At 36.8% G+C, this 20,283-nt stretch overlaps 1 protein-coding gene across 6 annotated transcripts in view; it reads left to right on the plus strand.

The window, feature by feature from the left end:
- csmd3b (CUB and Sushi multiple domains 3b) overlaps positions 1 to 20,283 on the plus strand; it is a 636,199-nt gene that overhangs the window by 391,912 nt on the left and 224,004 nt on the right. For all 6 annotated transcript variants that reach the window (XM_089123029.1, XM_089123027.1, XM_089123028.1 and 3 more), the window contains 3 exons: positions 8,292 to 8,461; positions 11,079 to 11,235; positions 15,806 to 15,997. In XM_089123029.1, the coding sequence (XP_088979155.1) occupies positions 8,292 to 8,461; positions 11,079 to 11,235; positions 15,806 to 15,997 (519 nt within the window). The remainder of the gene's footprint in view (positions 1 to 8,291; positions 8,462 to 11,078; positions 11,236 to 15,805; positions 15,998 to 20,283) is intronic.

Raw genomic sequence — 20,283 nt, forward strand, 5'->3', positions numbered from 1 at the left:
GTTTTGTCACTATGGCAGAGGACCATTGAAATTTCCCTCATGTCCACCTTTCAGTCTTAGCCCAGTCCTTCATTGACAATAGTTACTGGACTGTTTTTTTGTCTAGCTAACAGAATACAATTGTGTATAAAACTGAAATTTTTGTTGTTGTTTTTTGTTTGTTTGTTTGTTTGTTTGTTTTTTTTTTTTTGGGGGGGGGATTTTAGGGTAAGAGTACATCACACATTGCACTCATACTGCCAAGGAATTGTAACCATTATCATTCACACACATAAAGTAACTTCCATACATCAGAGGTAAAAGAAAATACGTTCTCAAAACAACATGGACACGCCTCCAATTACATAGGAATGTTCTATGTTCTCCACAAGTTCAATATTCTGCAGGCCACTACTCCAGTGGTTTCAAACCTGGGGTACATGTACCCCTATGCAGAGGTACTACAGGGGGTATCTGACAGAAAGGGGAGGGGGGAAATCATCAATGACTAGACTTACTGAAATGTTACAATAAAACCCACAGTATGACATAGATATTATCTAAAGATAGATATTAGACAGATTTACAGTACATGGGAGGCACTACTGTAATTGCAGCTCATTGACCAAACATACGGTTTGATTGGTCATCTGAGATGTGTGAAACTTCTTCGTTAGTCAAGAGCTGTCAATTGCTGTAATACTGTAAATGTATCAACTGTTCCAAGGGATTCATATATGGTATTCATGGTATTATGTTCTTGACTAATTTTGACAATTGAACAGACTATACATGTGATGACTTATACAATGAAATGACGCTGACACGTTTTGGAGTGAACAACCATTAGACTGAGAATGAACAACCAGTTTAGATCAACAAGATCCATTCACTTGGAAATTGTGCTAAATGTAGGCTACAGTGTTGTAGTACTCGAGACTCGGACTCGTCTCGGACTCGGTCTCGAGACCATATTTTAATGGTCTTGGTCTTGTCATGGACTCGTGTCCATTTGGATTCGGAATTGACTCGTACTCGAACATTTTTTTTTTTAGGACTCGGAATTATTCCCGAGTCCACTCGTGTTCAATTAAAAATATTTTTCATGATTATTAATGTATGTTAATAAAATATTTCTTTAAATTGATTGACGCGCTCAGTGATTGGTGATTTTCTAGTGCACAACTGCACATGACAAATTGTAATAAAATTACTTTTAACACCACCTACTATGTGGCCTTTTTACCCTAAACTGATCATGTTTTTTAAACTCTAAGTAAATTCAGTAAAAAAAAAAAAAAAAAAAAGGATTTCTCTAAGTAAATAAAAGTAAATTAGGTAATCAACCCTCACTGGTCGTGGTCTCGACTCGGACTCGACCGTCTCTGGTCTCAGACTCTATGGACTCGGTGTCAACTCGAGTGAGGTGGTCTCGACTACAACCTGTACTTCATCATTTGCAAAGATGTACTGAGACATTGAGACATGTACTTAGGCATTTGCAATTTAATGAACTGAATGAGAAATTCAATTCTGTTGTGAACAATTGCCAAGTAGTTTGGAGGTTTGTTCATGTTGTTTTGAGAATGTAATTTCTGTTTCAAGAAATGAGCCAAACCAATGGAGAAAAACTGTAATATTTAAGCTAGTGGCGGTCATTACCTACAAGGCCATGGGCTGCAACATCAACTTCTGCCTCACTGAGCCTTCTCGACAAATACCATCTGTTTCCAAGCAAACCAAAGAGTCAGGCACGACTACACAGGCTGACAATAAATGCAAGCCAAACAACAATATCTGATAGTGGCGGACATTTGTATCTAGTGACTGTTGCCTGAACTCTGGTCCAGCGATTGAGCGGAGCCTTACCGTTAAAAGAAACAGATTGAAAGAGCTTCAGTGGCTTATGTGAGCACATACAATCCTTTGTGTAGACCTCAGAAACGATGTTGTCACCAAAGAAAGTAAAGCCTGCTGTCTTTTTACCTGAAGCAGATCTTATCAGATTGGCTTTTTATGGCATCAGGCGACTGGGTTAAAGAACAGTGATTCAACAGGGAAGAATCTTTTTCCAATGGATTAGCTTCACGACACTTGTGTGCAGCAGCCATTTAGTGTGCACACTGCACACATTTAAACACTGCATTTAAACCATTTAGTTGATTGATGCATGCTTTGTTTATAGTCTACACGAGAATAGGGATTAGTGTTAGCCTCCACAATGCACTTCATTCATCGTTAAATCGCTTTAAATGAGACCATTTTTCTGAATTACCACATTTTTTGAGAAGATGTTACGTTCATTTTTAGCAGCTAATTATTGTTGTAATGTTGTATCCTATATAAAAGAGTAATACCTGATGCTATACTGTTTGTTTGTAGAGATATATATTATATATAAATACAGATTTTTGAATATTTGGAATATTTTTGATGAAAGGTCTCCATTTTCAGCATAATTTCTCAATAATTGTGCTACAGACTTAATAGTTTGTTTGTTTTTTAGGGTTCTTTGAATATAAAGCTCAAAAGAACAGCATTTATTTGAAACAGGAATCCTTTGTAACTTTTAATTGAATGCATCCTTGCTGAATTCAAGTATCAAAGAAGAAAAATGTCGGATGTTCAGATTTTTGAATGGTAATGGTAACTTATCCATTTTGTATACAATATATGTATTTATTTTCAAACATCGATAACATCACTTAAACTGGTTTGGTTATCAGATGAATGAAGGCCTTGCATTCAGTTTCTGAAGTAACATACTGTAATTGCAAAGTGCGTGTCTGTGTGAATCTCACTACATACTTTGAAGTCAACACACTGTACTGTACGACAATATTATAATTTCAAGTGTGTAAGTTTCCCCGGTACAGGTCGCTTATTCCAAACACTAACAAAGACGTAGCTTGATGACGCTGTGATGTTGTTTAACTTGGATATGCATCAACTTTTTACCTTTATTTTGCCCTCTCCCAACTTTTTTGGAGCATGTAGCAGCCATCAAAATCAAAATGGTCAGTGAAAACTTTGAAAATATTTTCTTTCTACGTTTGTCAGTTAAAGAGAATTAACCAATCATACTTGATTTGATTGAATTTCACAAAATGCCCCAACTTCTCTGGATTTTGGGGTTGTAACATTGTTGTAGAGGTTTTGGGATATTTTAAAGCAAACCTCTTACATAGCAGAATTGAAGAGCCTGTCTGATACAGGAGTGACAGTGACGCTGCCACGCTTGGCGACTGCCAATATCGTCCATGCCAGAATCCGTCACTAACTATTCCTTTCACAGATGTGTGTAATAAGTATATATAAAACCTGTGCTGTAATTTAAAAAAATGGAAAAATTGGTACTTTCTGAAAGATCCCCCATGACTAAAGTTCTGTGCCAGGGGCAATTCTAGGATTTCAGTCTTAGGGGCGATTCTCAGCCCCTGACCCGATCTTCAGACCAATAATCCTGGCTGTAAGTGTGAGAGGTCACACGGTTGAATCTCTTTTGACTTTTTTAATATATACAGTATTAATATGTCATGCATTTAAGTCAGCCCGGTCTCGTCCCAAGGCATATACAAGTCATATACTGATGCTTTTCATATTTCGTCTACATCAAATGCATACATACATGGCACCCTTTAGCGTCAATATGAGGCACAGATATATATGGGCCAGAAGGCGCCTCCTAGTGGTGTAACCCTAACCCTACCCCAGACCTAAACCTACTTATAACCGAAGCGTGTTATATTGACGCTAAAGGGTGCCATGTGCGTTGTATTTAGATGAAATGTCAAAAACGTCACTATATGACGCCCTAGGATGAGAATGCGTTGATTTCAGTAGATAGTATGAGCAAAAGTGGTATTTGGTAGTATTTTATATTTTTAAGGGGGAATGAAGAATGGAGTTGTGACAGCTTCATGTCAAGCATTGCCACTGTGCGTTGCTTATGACCAGGTCCACTATAGACTAGAGAAGGATAAAACGTATTAGGGTTTGCGATTACTTCACATTTTCTTCACATTTGCTAAACAATAACTATAGCAGGCTATGTGAGGTTATTTCAGTCCTTTCAATGGTTTAACAAAACGTTCAGGTTTGTTTAATTAAAGGGATATTGCACTAGGGGTTGGGGATCTCTATACACTCTAAAAAATGCTGGGTTGTTTTAACCCAACTTTGGGTCAAATATGGACTAACCCAGCCGTTGGGTTAAATTTTTACATTACATTTTTAACCCAGCATTTTGGGTTTGTCCATATTTGACCCAAAATTGGGTTAAAACAACCCAGCATTTTTTAGAGTGTAGGCACCTTTTCAGTATAGGATTCAGAGGGATGCGGTGCAATGATAAAATGATTGTCATTGCATCGAATTATTCTTATTGGGAGGATACTGGGAGTGGGAATCTTTAGACACCTAACAATCTGATTCTGATTCTGGGATTCACGATTCAATTTCAAAATGATTCTTTATCTACATTTTCTATTATCATTATTATTGAATTAGTCTACCGACTTTAAATTGTACATTCATTTGTATATTTTATTTAATTGCTTAAAAGTTTCATAATTGGATATATAGGCCTAATGAATTCCGAACAATATAAATGAATGCCTTCATAGAGCATTTTGAGGGGAAAACACTGAAATGCCAGCAAGTGAGATTGCACATTGCAAGTGTAATATTAAGCAACCTCACGTTTCCCACTGTGCAATTAAGCTCTTGATTTCCATTGTAATTTGCTTCAACCTTTTCAAACTAAATAGAAGATTATCTTATGGAAGGACGAGTGGGTTTTTGTGTGTTGAAGTTTCTAAGCAAGCAGAATATGACTGTTTCTAGAGCGCATCTGCAGTGAAACTCAGTTTCAGAATCGTTGAAGAGAGAATCACAATGCATGAGAGAATAGACGTTTCTCCCGACTTATAGTTCCCTAAAAAAATTTAAAGTCTGCCAACCCTCATGCTGGACCAAACCTGACTTGCTTTCCTCTGTGAAGATATTTTTATGAATATACCATTTTGGTTACCGATTCCATTGAATGGACAGCAATTAAATGGGGGGTGAATTCAAGGTGATTGGGAAACGTTTTTCCTCTGAGATGACTTGAATTCACCCTGAATTCACTCCTAAATACTGAGACATTTTTGTTTTCATTTTTGGGTACACTATCCCAAAAAAAACCCTCTTTTTAATTGCTATGAGAAAGGGAGATATAACCTCACATATCTTACTATACTCACTTCTCAAGCAAACATGAAGGGTGACGACAGCTGATTTAATCACAGACTAGGGGTGTAGCGATACCCTCATGTCACAATTCAATACATATCACGATACTGAACTCAAGTTACAATATTATTAAGATACTCCAAGACATATGATAAAAGGTTAACAAAAAATGTTCTGTTGCCAACTTTGATATTACATTGTGTTTAAATGAATAGGTTTGGACTCGGTGCTTGTAAACCAAGGACAATGGTGACACCAGAATAACAGTATTCACAATTCTGAAGCTGAAAATATAGAATTATTTTAGATGAATATGATTGCTCACTGACTAGATATATTTAAAATGAAGTCAGCCACTGGTAACAAAAGACATTTGGCATTAAATATTTCCCCATTGCACTATTATACATTATAATCAACATTATGTATAGTAGTTTAATGTAGTACTGACACTAAAACTCTGGAAAAAAAACTACCATAATTCCTCAAACAAAAACTGGTATTCAAATATACGCTGGGCCTCTGATAGTGACCGGGTGTGTGATCAACAAATTAAGGCCGGGGGGGAAATTGATGTGGGTAATCTCCTAAATGCCTTTCGTTGAAGAGATGTTACACCAGTCCACTTCATGCGTGTTCTGTGATCTGATAGCTATCTGCTAGACCACATATTGTTTATTAAACTGTTGTAGTAACTTAATATCACATTTTAATCATGCTGATTTTTGGAGGAGAAAAACTGAAATGGAACTCTTCGTGTGATATTGATTAACTACATAAAATGATATAAATATATACATTTTCTAACCCCCATATCTTGAATTTTGTGATCAGTCACATGCGTTCATAAATACATTTTAGGGTCTTGATGTTTGTTAATAATATGAAATATTTAATCTAGAAAGGACAAAACAAATGATTATATAGAACTTTTTTCCTGGTTACAAAGAACCCTCAATGGTTCTTATTATTGAACCCTTTATTTCTTATTATTGAAATAGTTCTGTATAGAACCTTTTAGGTGTTCCAAATACGTAGCGCTGATAGAACCTTTTAAGGTTCTACAACCTTTTCTTCTAAGAGTGCAATGTGTAAACTATTTATCAGAAACGTTCATTTTTAGTTTTTTCAATAACCATGCATAAACAATATTCTCTCAAAAATACAAACATGTTCATACATGTTGCTCACATAATATGGTAGCCCTGTTTGTGATAAATATAGTGTAATTTCACCTTTGCCATTAATATGTTTATAAGCAACTGAAAAAAATCACAGATGTCAGGGCATGGCAGAACATCTCAAGGACCCAAAATACACCTTGGTCCCTAGGGGGTTAAAGTAAAAGTCGCAGACAATACTCCTCATCATTAAAAGTAAAGAAAGGAAATGATCATACCAGACCTGTTGCAGCTCTCTTTTATTGTGGTCTTTTGATTTTGAAATTAGCTGATCTATCAAATGTAGCTCATATCTGTTGCTTTCGGTGACGTGAACTCCATTAAATCTGCATATTGAAGATTTATATCCGGAAGCAGTTTTGAGTAGAATTGTTTTGATAAATCAGATTTCCAATCTGAGAAAAACGCATGAAGTGGCCAGGTGTAAACATACCCTAATGTGCATTCAAGTTCATCGTAACGTGCAGCCAATAGATGATAGTAGACAATAGATGTAACACATGTATAATTTAGTATAACAGTCTTTTCAAATTCATTTTCAACAATTGAAAATTAAATTGCCTTGAGGAGCATGGAACCCAGGCTTAAATTTGATTTGGATTTTTCTTTAAATAAAGGCCTGTCTCTAATAAAAGCCTTCTTCAAATAAAAGCCTGTTAACTTCTGCAGTTTAGGTAAATAAAGGGCCCCGGCTTTTATTTACGGAAATATGGTATCCACGATACATATTGTCACTATCCACGATACGTATTGTTGCATTTTGTATATTTTGTGGCACATTATATTGTTACAGACCCTAAATAAGTTCTAGAAATGTCAATGGTCTGCACAGATATCAAACCTCTCAGTGTCTCCCGGTCCTGAAGTGATCTGACATCCCGCTCTGTCGGATTACACATCGCAAGCTCTAGCATCAGACGTGACTCAAAGAAACTCCCAGAAAATCCCATGATTGTTTAAACATACATCCTTCCGCACTGAAAGTACCATTTTGAAGTACCCAACATTTCCAAACGCAAGGGTCAGTTTCAGCGGCCTGTCAGACCAGATCAGGTTGTGTGAATGAATCTCTCAGAGTAACTCAGAAACTACTGTATGCAAACATCAGTTCTGACAGGAGTCAGATTTGATATTGTATCTCTCGTATGAACAAGTTAGTATGTGTAAGGCTGAGAACTTCTTTCTGTTACTCTATGGCCTCTGATACAGCCTAACTAATAGAGATTGCAGGCTAGTCAGTTGTGAACCGCATTAGGTCAGTCACATTCCAACTTTTCCCCCTGAACTGAAGGGCACATGGGAGAAGCATGAACTCTCGCCCGGTGTAAATTCACATCATGTCCTGGGCTGACTCACAGAGGCGGGGTGTATGTAGGTAATTTACTAAATGGAGGCAGTAACAGCGATGATTTATTCAAAATATGACACTGGTAATATCGTCATAACATGGATCAGCGTGAAGGGAAACGGCGAGGGGACGTTAAATAAATCAGCCAGGCTGTGTTGCTGCACCAGAATACATGATGGATATTAATACACCTGTTTTTACTGTCTGTTGTTCCATTAAATCCACATTTGATGGGTATTGTTTGGAGTTCATCCTATGTCCCCTAACACCATGGAATTTGAAAAAATTAAAGCAACGAACGACGCGACACGACTCGGCTCTGTCGATTTCGCTGCTGTCCGGACCAATCATTTTGCAAATGCCAGATCCGTATTAATGCACGTTGAGCTTTTACGGCAGCAGTATGTCCATGTGGTGTTCTCGAGAGCTGCAAAATGTTAACTCAATTTCTTTATATACTAATAGTAGTTGACGTTTTGATTACTAGCTTTGTGCTTGTGTTACTCCATTTTTCCCCAATGTTGCATGATTTTATTTCCCATCTCTAGCGGAGTGCGGCTCATCTGTCATCAACAATGAAGGGATTCTGCTGTCACCGAATTACCCCATGAACTACGAGAACAACCACGAGTGTATTTACAGCATACAGGTGCAGGCTGGAAAAGGAATCAATATTTCGGCTAGAACCTTCCATCTGGCCCAGGGTGACATCCTGAAGGTAATTCAACACAGTTACAGTGCTGCAAAACACAGGAGTGTCATGCAACGCTTTTTTGGCACCGGCTACTTACACTTACAGTAGTGTAAATAGTGATGTTATTTACACTACAGGTCTTGATGGCCAAATCCGATTTTCTGACTATATCAGATTTTTTGACGACCCGCTTTCATCGGGTTCATCAGGAAAATAAAGTAAAACGAAATACAATTGATGCAGATGCAAATAAAATTAACAATATAACTATAAAATTACTAAAATAAATAAAATTACTGTTTTGCTTTCCATAATATTTTTAAAGTCATCAAAAAAGTCAACAAAACATTGGTCTCGTCTGGCGAAGAGAAAGAGGAGAGCACATATCTCCACATTGTAACGTTGAGGAGGCAAGGAGGAATCCAAATGCAGTAAGCAGTTTTTTAAATAATAATAAACAAAACAAAAAGGGAAATCCACGGAGAACAAAGAACTTGGAAACAGAAACTCAGAACAAAACTCAGAAACAAGAACTCGAAACAACGCTACAGTGAAACATCGACCGACACCCAACAACTGAAACACAGGGGTTTAAATACACAGACAAACAAGCTAAATGAGGGAACAAGGGGGTGTGGTAAATCAGAAACACCTGGGGAAACTTATAAACAAGAAAAACTACAAAGGACTACAAAACATGGCACAGAAACAGGAAATAACTAAAGTCCACACAAGACAAGGAAAACACAAGACAGGAATCGTGACACACATCTTGTGAAATGTTTTCAAACACGGATTTATTTCTGTAACAACCCTGCATTTTTGCCCGCAAAAAAAAAAAAGGATACACACTTTTTTAAGGACGTACGACTCGCATTTACTGGGGAATATCCGATTTGTCTGCTTACATGGCACAAGCAAACGCACATATCTGATTTATTGCCACATATGAGTGAGGCCTGGATCCGATCTGAGAAAATACGATCTCAGTTTTTTCCTGCTTACACGTTCACCGGTCATATCCGATCTGTGCCACGTGAGAGGAAAAAATTGGATTTTGGCCACTTTAACCATGCAGTGTAACAAAGGTTGTGTAAATAGTTGTTAGATGCTATTTATACTTAGTGTCAGATATTATTTGTTCATTTTTTATTATCATCATTTTTTTGTATATTATAAAACATTATGCAATAATAAAAACAAACTCAGTGTATTTTATTGTATTTACTTAAAACCCTCCTCTACCCTTAAAACTACCTGATAAACACTTTATTCACACTATTAAATACCTGTTAGGCAATTTATTAGCACTTTTCTGATATTTTCTTATTTTTGTATTTTTTAAATGCCTCTCTGAGCTGATATAACGGGGAAAGTGGATTTGTCTGCTTGTCATCACATAAGTTAAATAAATTAAACAATGTATTCAATTTAGTCACGGTAAGTCACCCTCACCATTATAACTTACTTCATATATAATACAAAAGGTAAAGCTTTGAAGAATATCCATGCCATTATTTTGCAGTATAATAAAAGTTAATGTTGACTGGGTTGGTCAAACATTCAAAAAATATGCTAAATCACCGTTAAAGTATCACTTACAGCTGGGGTACCCTATATTTCAAGGCTACTTAATCAGACAGAAATTTAAGTTATTAATCACTGATGATCTTCCACTCCAGTGAGCTGTTAACCATAACAACTGGATCATTGAGTCAGTGAAATGAACTCTGGATCATTATGATTTCTGAACTTTACATTACATTTAAATGTATGCATTGGGCAGTCACTTTTTATCAGAAGCAAATTACAGTGAACGCCCAATGATAGCTATAGGCTGGTTGTCAATATTAAAAAAAAAAAAAAAAAAGTCTGTTCCTCAAACAAAGACGGTTTCAGAAGACTGGAAATGTTGTGCACGTCATATAGATCACTTTAACTGGCATTTTAAACTAAAATCCTCATTTACTTTCATTATTTTGTAAGAAGTGGATAGGGTACATTGATGTTCCACTGAATAAAGTCAGTTAGCCAATTGTTTAGTGTGAAAAGGGACTTCTTGGTGTTAGGTTAGGGTTAGGGTTACCTGGTGTTTTTTTGTTTTTTGTTTTGTTTGTAAAAAATGTATTTAACAATCAGTTTAAATGGACATTTTCATGAACATTACTTAGATTTTTATTCATCCTTTTTTCTTATCTCTAAATTTTGGCGATATTTGTTTTTGATGACCCTAAAAGTTCAATCAAAACATCAGAATATGAGGAAAATATTTTATATTGTCGAAATATTGTAAATATGAGGAAAGAACTTGGAAACTTGGTAAGGTATTTATCTGACAAAAAAAAAAAAATCAAACTACAGCTACAAGTTTTATTTTACCATGCAAAAAACATGCATAGAAAACATTTTTTATTTCTATAGCGCTTTATACAATACAGATTGTTTCAAAGTAGCTTTATTATGTGACTAAGAGAGGGTCCTGCAGATGTTGATAAACATAGAGAAAGAATCGTATATGATTATCTTAGACAGACTGTTCAAACGATATTGTCGGGATATATACCACAAAACAAATGAGGTTGTTTTTTCTTTTGATCTTGCTCTTGCTTTATGATCTACATTTAATCTTTCTGCCTCCCAGATCTATGATGGTAAAGACAACAGTGCTCACATGCTGGGAGCCTTCACAGGTTCGTCTATGCTGGGTCTGACCCTCATCAGCACCTCCAATCACCTGTGGCTGGAGTTCTACAGCGACACCGAGGCCACTGGAGAAGGCTTCAAACTGGTTTATTCCAGTACGTTATTACACTGCATACACTTCTGCACCTTAGTAATAAAGACACCAAATAAAGTGCCTTTTTTAATAAAGAGTGCCTGTCTTATAAGGGTCATTCACATTGCAGGCGAGTGACAGGAAGAAAGCAGCAGGTGGAATGTAATTGCTTTATTTTGATCAACTGAGTGATATATTTAATATCAACATATCTTGCATAATGTCACATTGGCCATTAGTGATTTTCTTGTTTATAGAGAGAGTAAAACATTTAAAGGGATAGTTCACTTTGAAATTAATTTTTGGTATGTTTTAGCTTAACTCAAGGGCATCCACTATGTAGGTGTCTTTGTTTCCGTAGTAGTTTCAATGTTGATATTTTTAGGTTAAACCGTTCTTGTCTGTCAGTCATATAATGGAGGTCTATGGTCACCACCTCAAAGAGCATGCACAGAGAAGTCCAAATTAAACATGATTTAATGACTCGTAAATGTAAGTACACATTGATGGCCTAAGACACGAAACGAGCGGTTTGTGTGAGAAAACGAACAGTATTTATATCGTTTTACCTCTTGTAACCACAGCCACGTCAAAGTGATGTGAGGGCGTGTGGCTGTGGTTACAAGAGGTAAAAACTATATAAATACTGTTTGTTTTCTCACACAAACCTCTCCTTTGGTGTCTTAGGCCATCAATGTGTACTTGCATTTATGAGTCATTAAATCATGTTTAATTTGAACTTCTCTGTGCATGCTCTTTGAGGTGGTGACTATAGACCTCCATTATATGACTGACAGACAAGAACGGTTTGACCTAAAAATATCAAAATTGAAACTACTGTGGAAACAAAGACACCTACATCTTGGATGCCCTTGAGGTAAGCTAAAACATACCAAAAATTAATTTCAAAGTGAACTATCCCTTTAAGACTTTATTTATTGTATGTATTTATCCGAGCCAATGTTTCCCAAACTGCTACCACAGTTCTGTCCTGTCGAGCCATAAATTCCAAATAATGGTACATTGATGGATGAATTTGTCTTTAATTGCAGTTTATATGGTGTGTGTTTGTTTTTTTCTGTGGATGTTCTGCGGTGGACTGTGAGCAATTTGCGGTATTTTGATGTTTGGCCTCGTTTTAAAGTTTTTCTTCTCTTGAAAGCATTTGTGTTTCAGTGTATTGCCTGATGCAATGCTTCAGTATGTGTGCAGTTGTCATATCTCATAAAAAAAAAGGTTCAATGTGGTTCAATCGCTACGGTTTTTGACTAAATTTTAAAGAACTTTGGTTGTATATACAGAGAAATGTCTTAAATGATTGCTTCATTTAATTTCTTTCTTTACGAGCGGTTTAAATTCATCAAATTGAATCAAAATAAAAAAGTCAATCTATAAAAATCCTCTATGAACCCCTAAAACGCTATATATGAATTGCCCGACGATACCCATATAGAACCTTTTCTGGTTACACCTTATTTCGATAGTCACTAGACGTTCTACTAATTATAAGTAACTTTTCAACTACATGTCAACTAACTCTCATTATTAGTATATTATAGTAGACTGTCAGTAGACTGTTAGCTTTTGGTTAGGTGTTAGGGTTCGGGTTAGGAGAATAAGTTTACTTGTAGTCGCCAAGTTACTCATAGTTAGTTGAATGTCTGTTGGGGGACCAACAAAATAAAGTGTTAGCAGATATTAAACAGACAGTGTACTAATACTCTAATGACAGTTAGTTGACATGTAGTTGAAAAGTTACTTATAGTTAGTAGAATGTCTAAAGTGGACTATCGAAATAAAGTGTTACCAATTTTCTTATAAGATTTAAAAATAAGAACATTTTAGAGATATTTAAAACTATTTGCACCCTAAAAAATGCTGGGTTATTTCAAGCCAAATTTGGGTCAATTATGGACAAACCCAAATGTTGGGTTAAAAATGTAATTAAAAAATATACAGTTGAAAGAAGATCAACAACATTTGGGTTTGTCCATATTTTACCCAATTTTGGGTTAAAACAACCCAGCATTGTTTAGAGTGTACAGCTGAATAATAGATTATATGCTGTAGCTGATCAGTTATTGTTGTTTATGAGTATTTAGATAACTTTATATGTAGTATTTGTCAAGAGCATATTGTATAATTATATTGTACATGCTACATACAGCAATGTCTAGAAATGTAAATTTCCACAAACTGCTCCTTATCAGTGTTGCTTATTCTTGGTGCTGCTGCTATTTTCTGTCATTTTGAAGCATAAACAAGGCTTTAATTGGCAATACTATCAATAATTCATCAACTGAAGGAGAATACACTCTGCAAATGAAAAGATGCATGTTTAGTTCAGTCAGGAAACTCTGATTGGTTCTTAATGCAAGCTAATGACATCACCTAACATGGTGCGGATTGTGTAACTTTTAAATAGTTGGTTCCGTGTTTGCCCAGCTCCACCTGTACAGATTTGCTATGAGTATTTTCATGTTATATGTGCAGCAGCGACATGTCTTGCTCATTGCAGCATGACTGTGGACGTATTGGCAGTAGCAATTCTCCAATCGTGCAATTCCAACAGATTTGGCATCCTTACAACTCGAAAACCAATAGATAAGAAAAGCTGTTTTACACAGGAAAGACATAACAAAAGCATGAGAACATCTGAAACAATCAGCTCAAAGGGATTATCAGGAAGTGGACCAGGAGAAACATGACTGTGTCTCCACTGACCTTGGCTTTGTTGGCCCAGAGCCAGAGTTGTGCAGGCACTTGGTCTGAATTTGGTGCGCTTTAATGCTATTGTGCCCACAGTGTGGGATTCAACAAGGTTTAGTTCCACTGGGGGGTAAAGTATTAACCTGCTGGTGGGCTATCTCATTTGAAATCGACTAAATCCCGGTCTGTCCACGACTCCATTCCCCCTGAAGGATTAGCCATTTGAGTGTATAATAAAGGTCAGAGAGAGCCAGAGAAGCCAGTCCACCTCCAGTCACTAGATGTTGAAATAGAGACCTGTTCAGGACAGGCTGGTGAATGTAGCTGATTAAAATAGCATTGTTTATTTGGTCGAGCTCTAATCTCAACCCAAGCGTGCTGTGAAGCCGTGACCTGTAATCAACTAGCAATCAAAGCCGGGTGTCAGATTTTAGTGAAGTTGTTGTGTTTATCTGTACTTAACAACTCGCAGCTCCCCCTATACACTTCCCCTATGTGGTCTTCTTAAAGGTGTGATTTTGTTTTTTGACCATTTTTTTTTTTTTTCAAAATCACTTGAAATCCTATTCCTAACCCACTTACAGCCACTGAGTTAGAAGCACTGAAATGAAAATTAAGGAATTTAATTATTTGTGGTACGGGCAGGACTCAAAACTCCAGCCAATCATTTCCAAGACCACCTAGAACCATTGGACTGTAAGTGCGTCAATCAAATGAATGGCTGGAGTCAGGGCCAGCTGGCTGTTTTGCAAATCCCATACCCCACCTTTATAGTTTACTTTTTAAAAAAAAAAAAAAAAACTTTTTCTGATAATTTACTCACCCCCTTGTCATCCAAGATGTCCACATCTTTCTTCAGTCGAAAAGAAATTAGGAGTGAGTTTCGATTTAGCTAAACTTTGGTGGAAACACTTTAATTTCGCGTTGCAGAGCTAAAATGTGGAAATTGATAAATGTTTTTTTAGTTAAAAAGCATTATATAATGCTTGACATCATAATATATACATTTTATTAGTTGAAAAGTTACGTAACTTTGATTCATACTGTGAAATTTCATATACAGGACCCTCCATAAATGTTTGACAAAAAAAGTGTGTATCAAACTAAGTGCCTTGTTTTTAAAAGAAGCGTGTGTAATGTTTTATAATTTTTTTAATTCACTTTTCAATTCATATGCCATTGAAAATTTAACGTGACCTATTTGTCTGCATACTTTTTGGGGCCACTGTATGTTAATATTTGCATGCATATATAATTATAAAAATCTAGTGTATGTTGATAACTTATTAATAAAGATGATTGGCGTAAAATAATGCTTTGAAAAAACAGTACTTAATTAAAGTTCTGTGATATACCGAGTGAGCTGCCATTTGTTTTCGGCTATTTCTGAGTGCTGGCTGTATAATGATAATGAGTCATTGCTACACAATTAATAACAAGATGTGTCACACAGTGAGTGGGTCTGTGCTTTGGTTCTGATTATGGCTCTCCAAATTAACCAAGCACTTGATCTTAATTGTTCTGCCTGCTTAGCAAGGGGCCGTCTCTGCCTACCAGCCCAGTAGGATCTTAACTTCAAATTGTTGCTGTTAATGATCACATTAATGGCAAACTTTTACAGCTGTGCCACAGAGCAGCATGAAAATACCAGGCGAAGGAAGATTTCTGCAATATTCGCTATAATGACCTCATAAAGCTCATCATGTTCTCAATCATATTCCAAATCCAGTCTTACTGAACTTATCATAATTTTTGGCATTTATGACATACTTATGGAGGGATATGGTCTAAAAAGTACAATAAAAGCAATCATCTTCAGAAAATATTGACATTTCTGGATGAATCAGCCATCACTTCAATTTAACAGTCATAATGTCTTTCAGGTTTTGAGCTCTCTCACTGTGAGGACCCTGGGGTGCCCCAGTTTGGCTTCAAAGTCAATGACCAGGGCCACTTCTCCGGAAGCACCATCACCTACAAGTGTGACCCCGGATACACTCTCCACGGCAGCGGTGTGCTCAAATGCATGACGGGAGAGAGGCGGGCCTGGGATAATTCTCTTCCTTCCTGCATTGGTAAGACTTTTCAAGACTGTTCAGCAGTTCAAACTGTGTAGAAAGGATTTTCTGTAAATTATAAGTGTACTTTAAAGCAGGGTCGAAAGTCACAAAATGAGTATGGTCTTCAAAGGTGAAGTTTGTAGTTTCTGCACTAGTGGCATCTAGCGGAGTTACACATATAAAGCATATTTTCAAACAACCTTGCAAATGCGCGCACTTGTCAAAATTTTGGACCCAAACTCGCTCGGACCTCGGGTTTTCTGATCTTAATGGAGCCATGAAGACCTCAACAGGTAAAAGTTGGCCACTTTCAATACTTTCAAGGTCCAACATATTCTATACTTTTAGTTGTGTTGCTATGTGTTGTGATATGCTCTGTTTAGAGTGAATGCAGGCGTCAGTGTATGTTGGTTGTTGTTTATGGTATGGTATGGTATGGTATGGTATGGTATGGTATGGTATGGTATGGTATGGTATGGTATGGTGTGTTATATGTTATGTTATGTTATGTTATGGTATGTTATGTTATGGTATGGTATATGTTATGTTATGGTATGGTATGGTATTGTATGGTATGGTATATGTTATGTTATGTTATATGGTATGGTATGGTATGGTATGGTATGGTATGGTATATGCTATGGTATGGTATGATATATGCTATGGAATGGTATGGTATGGCATGGTATGTGTGTTATGGTATGTTATGTTATGTTATGGTATATGGTATATGGTATATTTTATATGTTATGTTATATGTTATGTTATGCTATGCTATGCTATGCTATGCTGTGCTATGTTATGTTATGTTATGTTATCGTATGGTATGGTACATGTTATGTTATGTTATGTTACCTTATGGTATGGTATGGTATGGTATGGTATGGTATGGTATGGTATGGTATGGTATGGTATGGTATGGTATGGAACGGTACGGTACGGTACGGTATGGTATGATATATCGTATGGTATGTGTATGGTATGGTATATGTTATGGTATGGTGTGTTATATGTTATGTTATGTTATCATATGGTATGGTATGGTATGTTATGGTATGGTATATCTGTTATGTTATGGTATGGTATGGTATGGTGCGTTATATATTATGTTATGTTATGTTTGAGTTGAAAGATTTATTTAAGGAAAAAAAAAATAAGCTGTTAATTTAGGTTACCAGACTGTGAACCTCTTTTCAAATATCTTTTATTAAAGTTTTTATTAAAGTTTATATTATCCTTCATAACAATAATCTAATATCCAGCATGAATATTCTAGTACTAATATAGACTAATACCACCATGTATGTGGCCATGAATTGAATAACGCCTTTAGCACTATGAGTAGCGTACATGCAAAACGAGTGTGCATAATTGTTACAAATAGATCATTGTTAACAGTGCAATGTATTAGTCCATCCATTTACAACCAGAGCTTAATGTAGCATTACAAATATGTTGGAAATGCAGAAGTTTCCAGGTTATGCTGTACACTGATTTTCTGTCATATACTTTCACTGATGTTCTTTCTGGAGGAAAGGGGGATAAAATGTGCAAATGTATGAATGGTTCAGGTTAAACGCACAACTGTAATTTAGATCTAAATGAACATATTCATTTAAAAATTGTTATGTGTAAAATGCAAGAAATATCCGGTAAATTCATGATTGTCAAATATTGTAAATAGTGAGTGGAGTGCATGGAGAATTTTTCTTTTCTTGGAAACCGCATTGAAACTTGGTTATTAGCGAGTATGCATCATTCCAGCCTGATCTCTCCTCGTGGTTATCATAACTGAGCTCAGTGTTGCTCTCAGCCATTTGTCATAATTATGCGAGGCTGCAGTATAAGCCCCTCCCCATCTCTGTAGCTCGCAAAGCTGCAGCATTGCTCATATTTTGCACTGGAAAAAGCACATTAAAAGGCCACGTTATGCTTATACCTTCTAAATAGTCCAAAGTGTTTCTTGACAACATTAGCAGTGGTGGAAGCCCTCGCTCTATCTGTGTCTAATGGTGCGGGGTGTTCATATTGTAGCTGATGCTGGGGCTCCCGGTTGAGCTATGGAGATGATTCTTCATCAAGCAAAGCACATGAGGGCTTGAGATAAGACTGTGTGCTGCTATTACTTTCTTCATTTACCTGATGAATGGTGATTATGGGGATTTAGCCTCCATTGAGTTGGATATTGCTATGTCGACTGACCCCAGATCAGATTTGCTCACTATTAGATTTAGTCTTAATGAGCTCTGATTAGACTCAAAGCGCTCATCCAAATTGCTTCTGCACGGCAGACATAGATAAAACACAATGGCTATCCTGTTGTGTTTAACACAGAGCATGTCTTTACTTGCATTTATGTCATTTATGTGTCAGAACCGACGGCTGGCTTGCAAAATACTAATCAGACTTATCTGCCAGCATTAATAATAGATACTTAATAATGTGGAGGATATTTCACTTCCTTTGACAGGCGGAAAGTGCGGGTCATTTGATGTGACCTTTAGCGAAAGTGAGATATATCAAAATAGCGAGAAGGCCTATCCATCTTGCAGTTCCTTTTTTTATTACAGATAAAATATTTAACTATTTTTATATTTTTCATTCAAGTCCTCAGGTAAGGTGTGTGAATGAGCCATTTCTGCAGAGGAAAGCTACACCACCGCAATGCTAAATCAGCATTCTCCTCAGTCACAAACACAGCTAGGCAACCTATGGCTAAGCCACGCCCTCAAACGTGATGGGCCAATCACAGTGCGCAGCTATACACTCGGACATTCTCTGCTTCCACGTCCATTGAAATGCATTGCAGTTAGTCAGTTCGTTTTTTCTTGTCATTTTAAGTTTAAAATGGTCAAACGGCGTGCATTGGGTGCATGCATCTATGATACTAGGTTCCCGAGAGGCTGAGCGACGACGGTGTGTGTTTTTTTACCCTTTCCCAAACCACATCTCAAACGAGATAAATGTCTGCTCTGGATTAAGATATGCGGTAGACCACGACACTAAACATGGATAAATTAAACAAGGATGTCTACATTTGTTCTAAGTTGAGTCAACAACGTATTTGAACGTCATCTTTAAAATCTCTAACGTAACGTTAGGCTAACGTTAGCCTAACATTAGAAAACGTTAAATGGGTCATGAACTGGCTTTTTAAATTTTATTATATTGTTGTCTGAGGTCAACTTATGACGTTCGCTTGGTTTTTGCATTCAAAAACATCAAAATGAATAAGTAATAGGCTATTTTGTACCCAAGTTGTGAGCCTAGCTGAAAAACGATCGTTTTTTATGCGCATGTCGAACTGAAGACTTGAAAGTAAACGCCCACTGCTTCGAGTGGAGAACAGTTTTGCATATTATAATGAGTTTAACTCACCAGTCGGTGTACGTGGGGGAAAACGTCCAATGTTGTAAAATGGCAACCGGATTCGCCGATACATGTTCGACCCAGAGTCCGTGTGTTGCACAATTCCTACCAGATCCAATATAGATGGCACAGCACCGTTCTTTACTCTTAATCGGTTTGCAAATCCAGTCTTGTTTACAAAACAATCTGCGAACAGACAATGATGTTTTACCTCATCAGCTGGAACGTCATTAAAAATAAAGTTTATCCATGAAGTCCTATTGGAATCAAGAGGAAGCTTATGTGGCGACTGTTTTCTTCCACAACCAGGCTCTGCACAATATTCTGTATTGCTCGGTAGCTCGATCCGGTTTGTCATCACGAGGTAGGCATGTATGTTAGGCTACTTAGCTATGCGTTTAATGCGCGAATCGGTGGGCGGGGCTAAACCGGCCGTGTTGAAGTAGGTGTTGATCTTCTTCTGCGGGGGTGGTGTTTTATCCTCTTTTTCGTCATAGTTCCCCACTTTTAAAAACGAGTCGTTTGCAGAGGCTGGTGTCAACAAAAGCTTTTATTGGACTAACAATGTAGTTTTCAGTTCTGAAACTTACAGGATATTCTTATAATATGATGACCCCTTAGATGTCAAAAGCTCAAGGAAAATTTGATTTCTCAGTTCATCACCCCTTTAACTTTAGCCTCTAGCTGAGTTATAGATCATGTCACTTAGCTTCATTAAAGGGTTAGTTCACCCAAAAATGAAAATTAAGTCATTAATTACTCAGCCCCATGCTGTACCAACCCCGTAAGACCTTCGTTCGTCTTCGGAACACAAATGAAGATATTTTTGATTAAATTTGAGAGCTGTATAACTACCACATTGGCTCCTAAGGGACTGCCTCTTGACGGCCCAAAAAGTCAATGAAGAAAATGTTTAAATATCCCAAGTGACT

The sequence above is a fragment of the Pimephales promelas genome, chromosome 18 (genome assembly GCF_988280905.1).
Source record: "Pimephales promelas chromosome 18, fPimPro1.hap1.1, whole genome shotgun sequence".
Classification (NCBI taxonomy): Eukaryota; Metazoa; Chordata; class Actinopteri; order Cypriniformes; family Leuciscidae; genus Pimephales; species Pimephales promelas.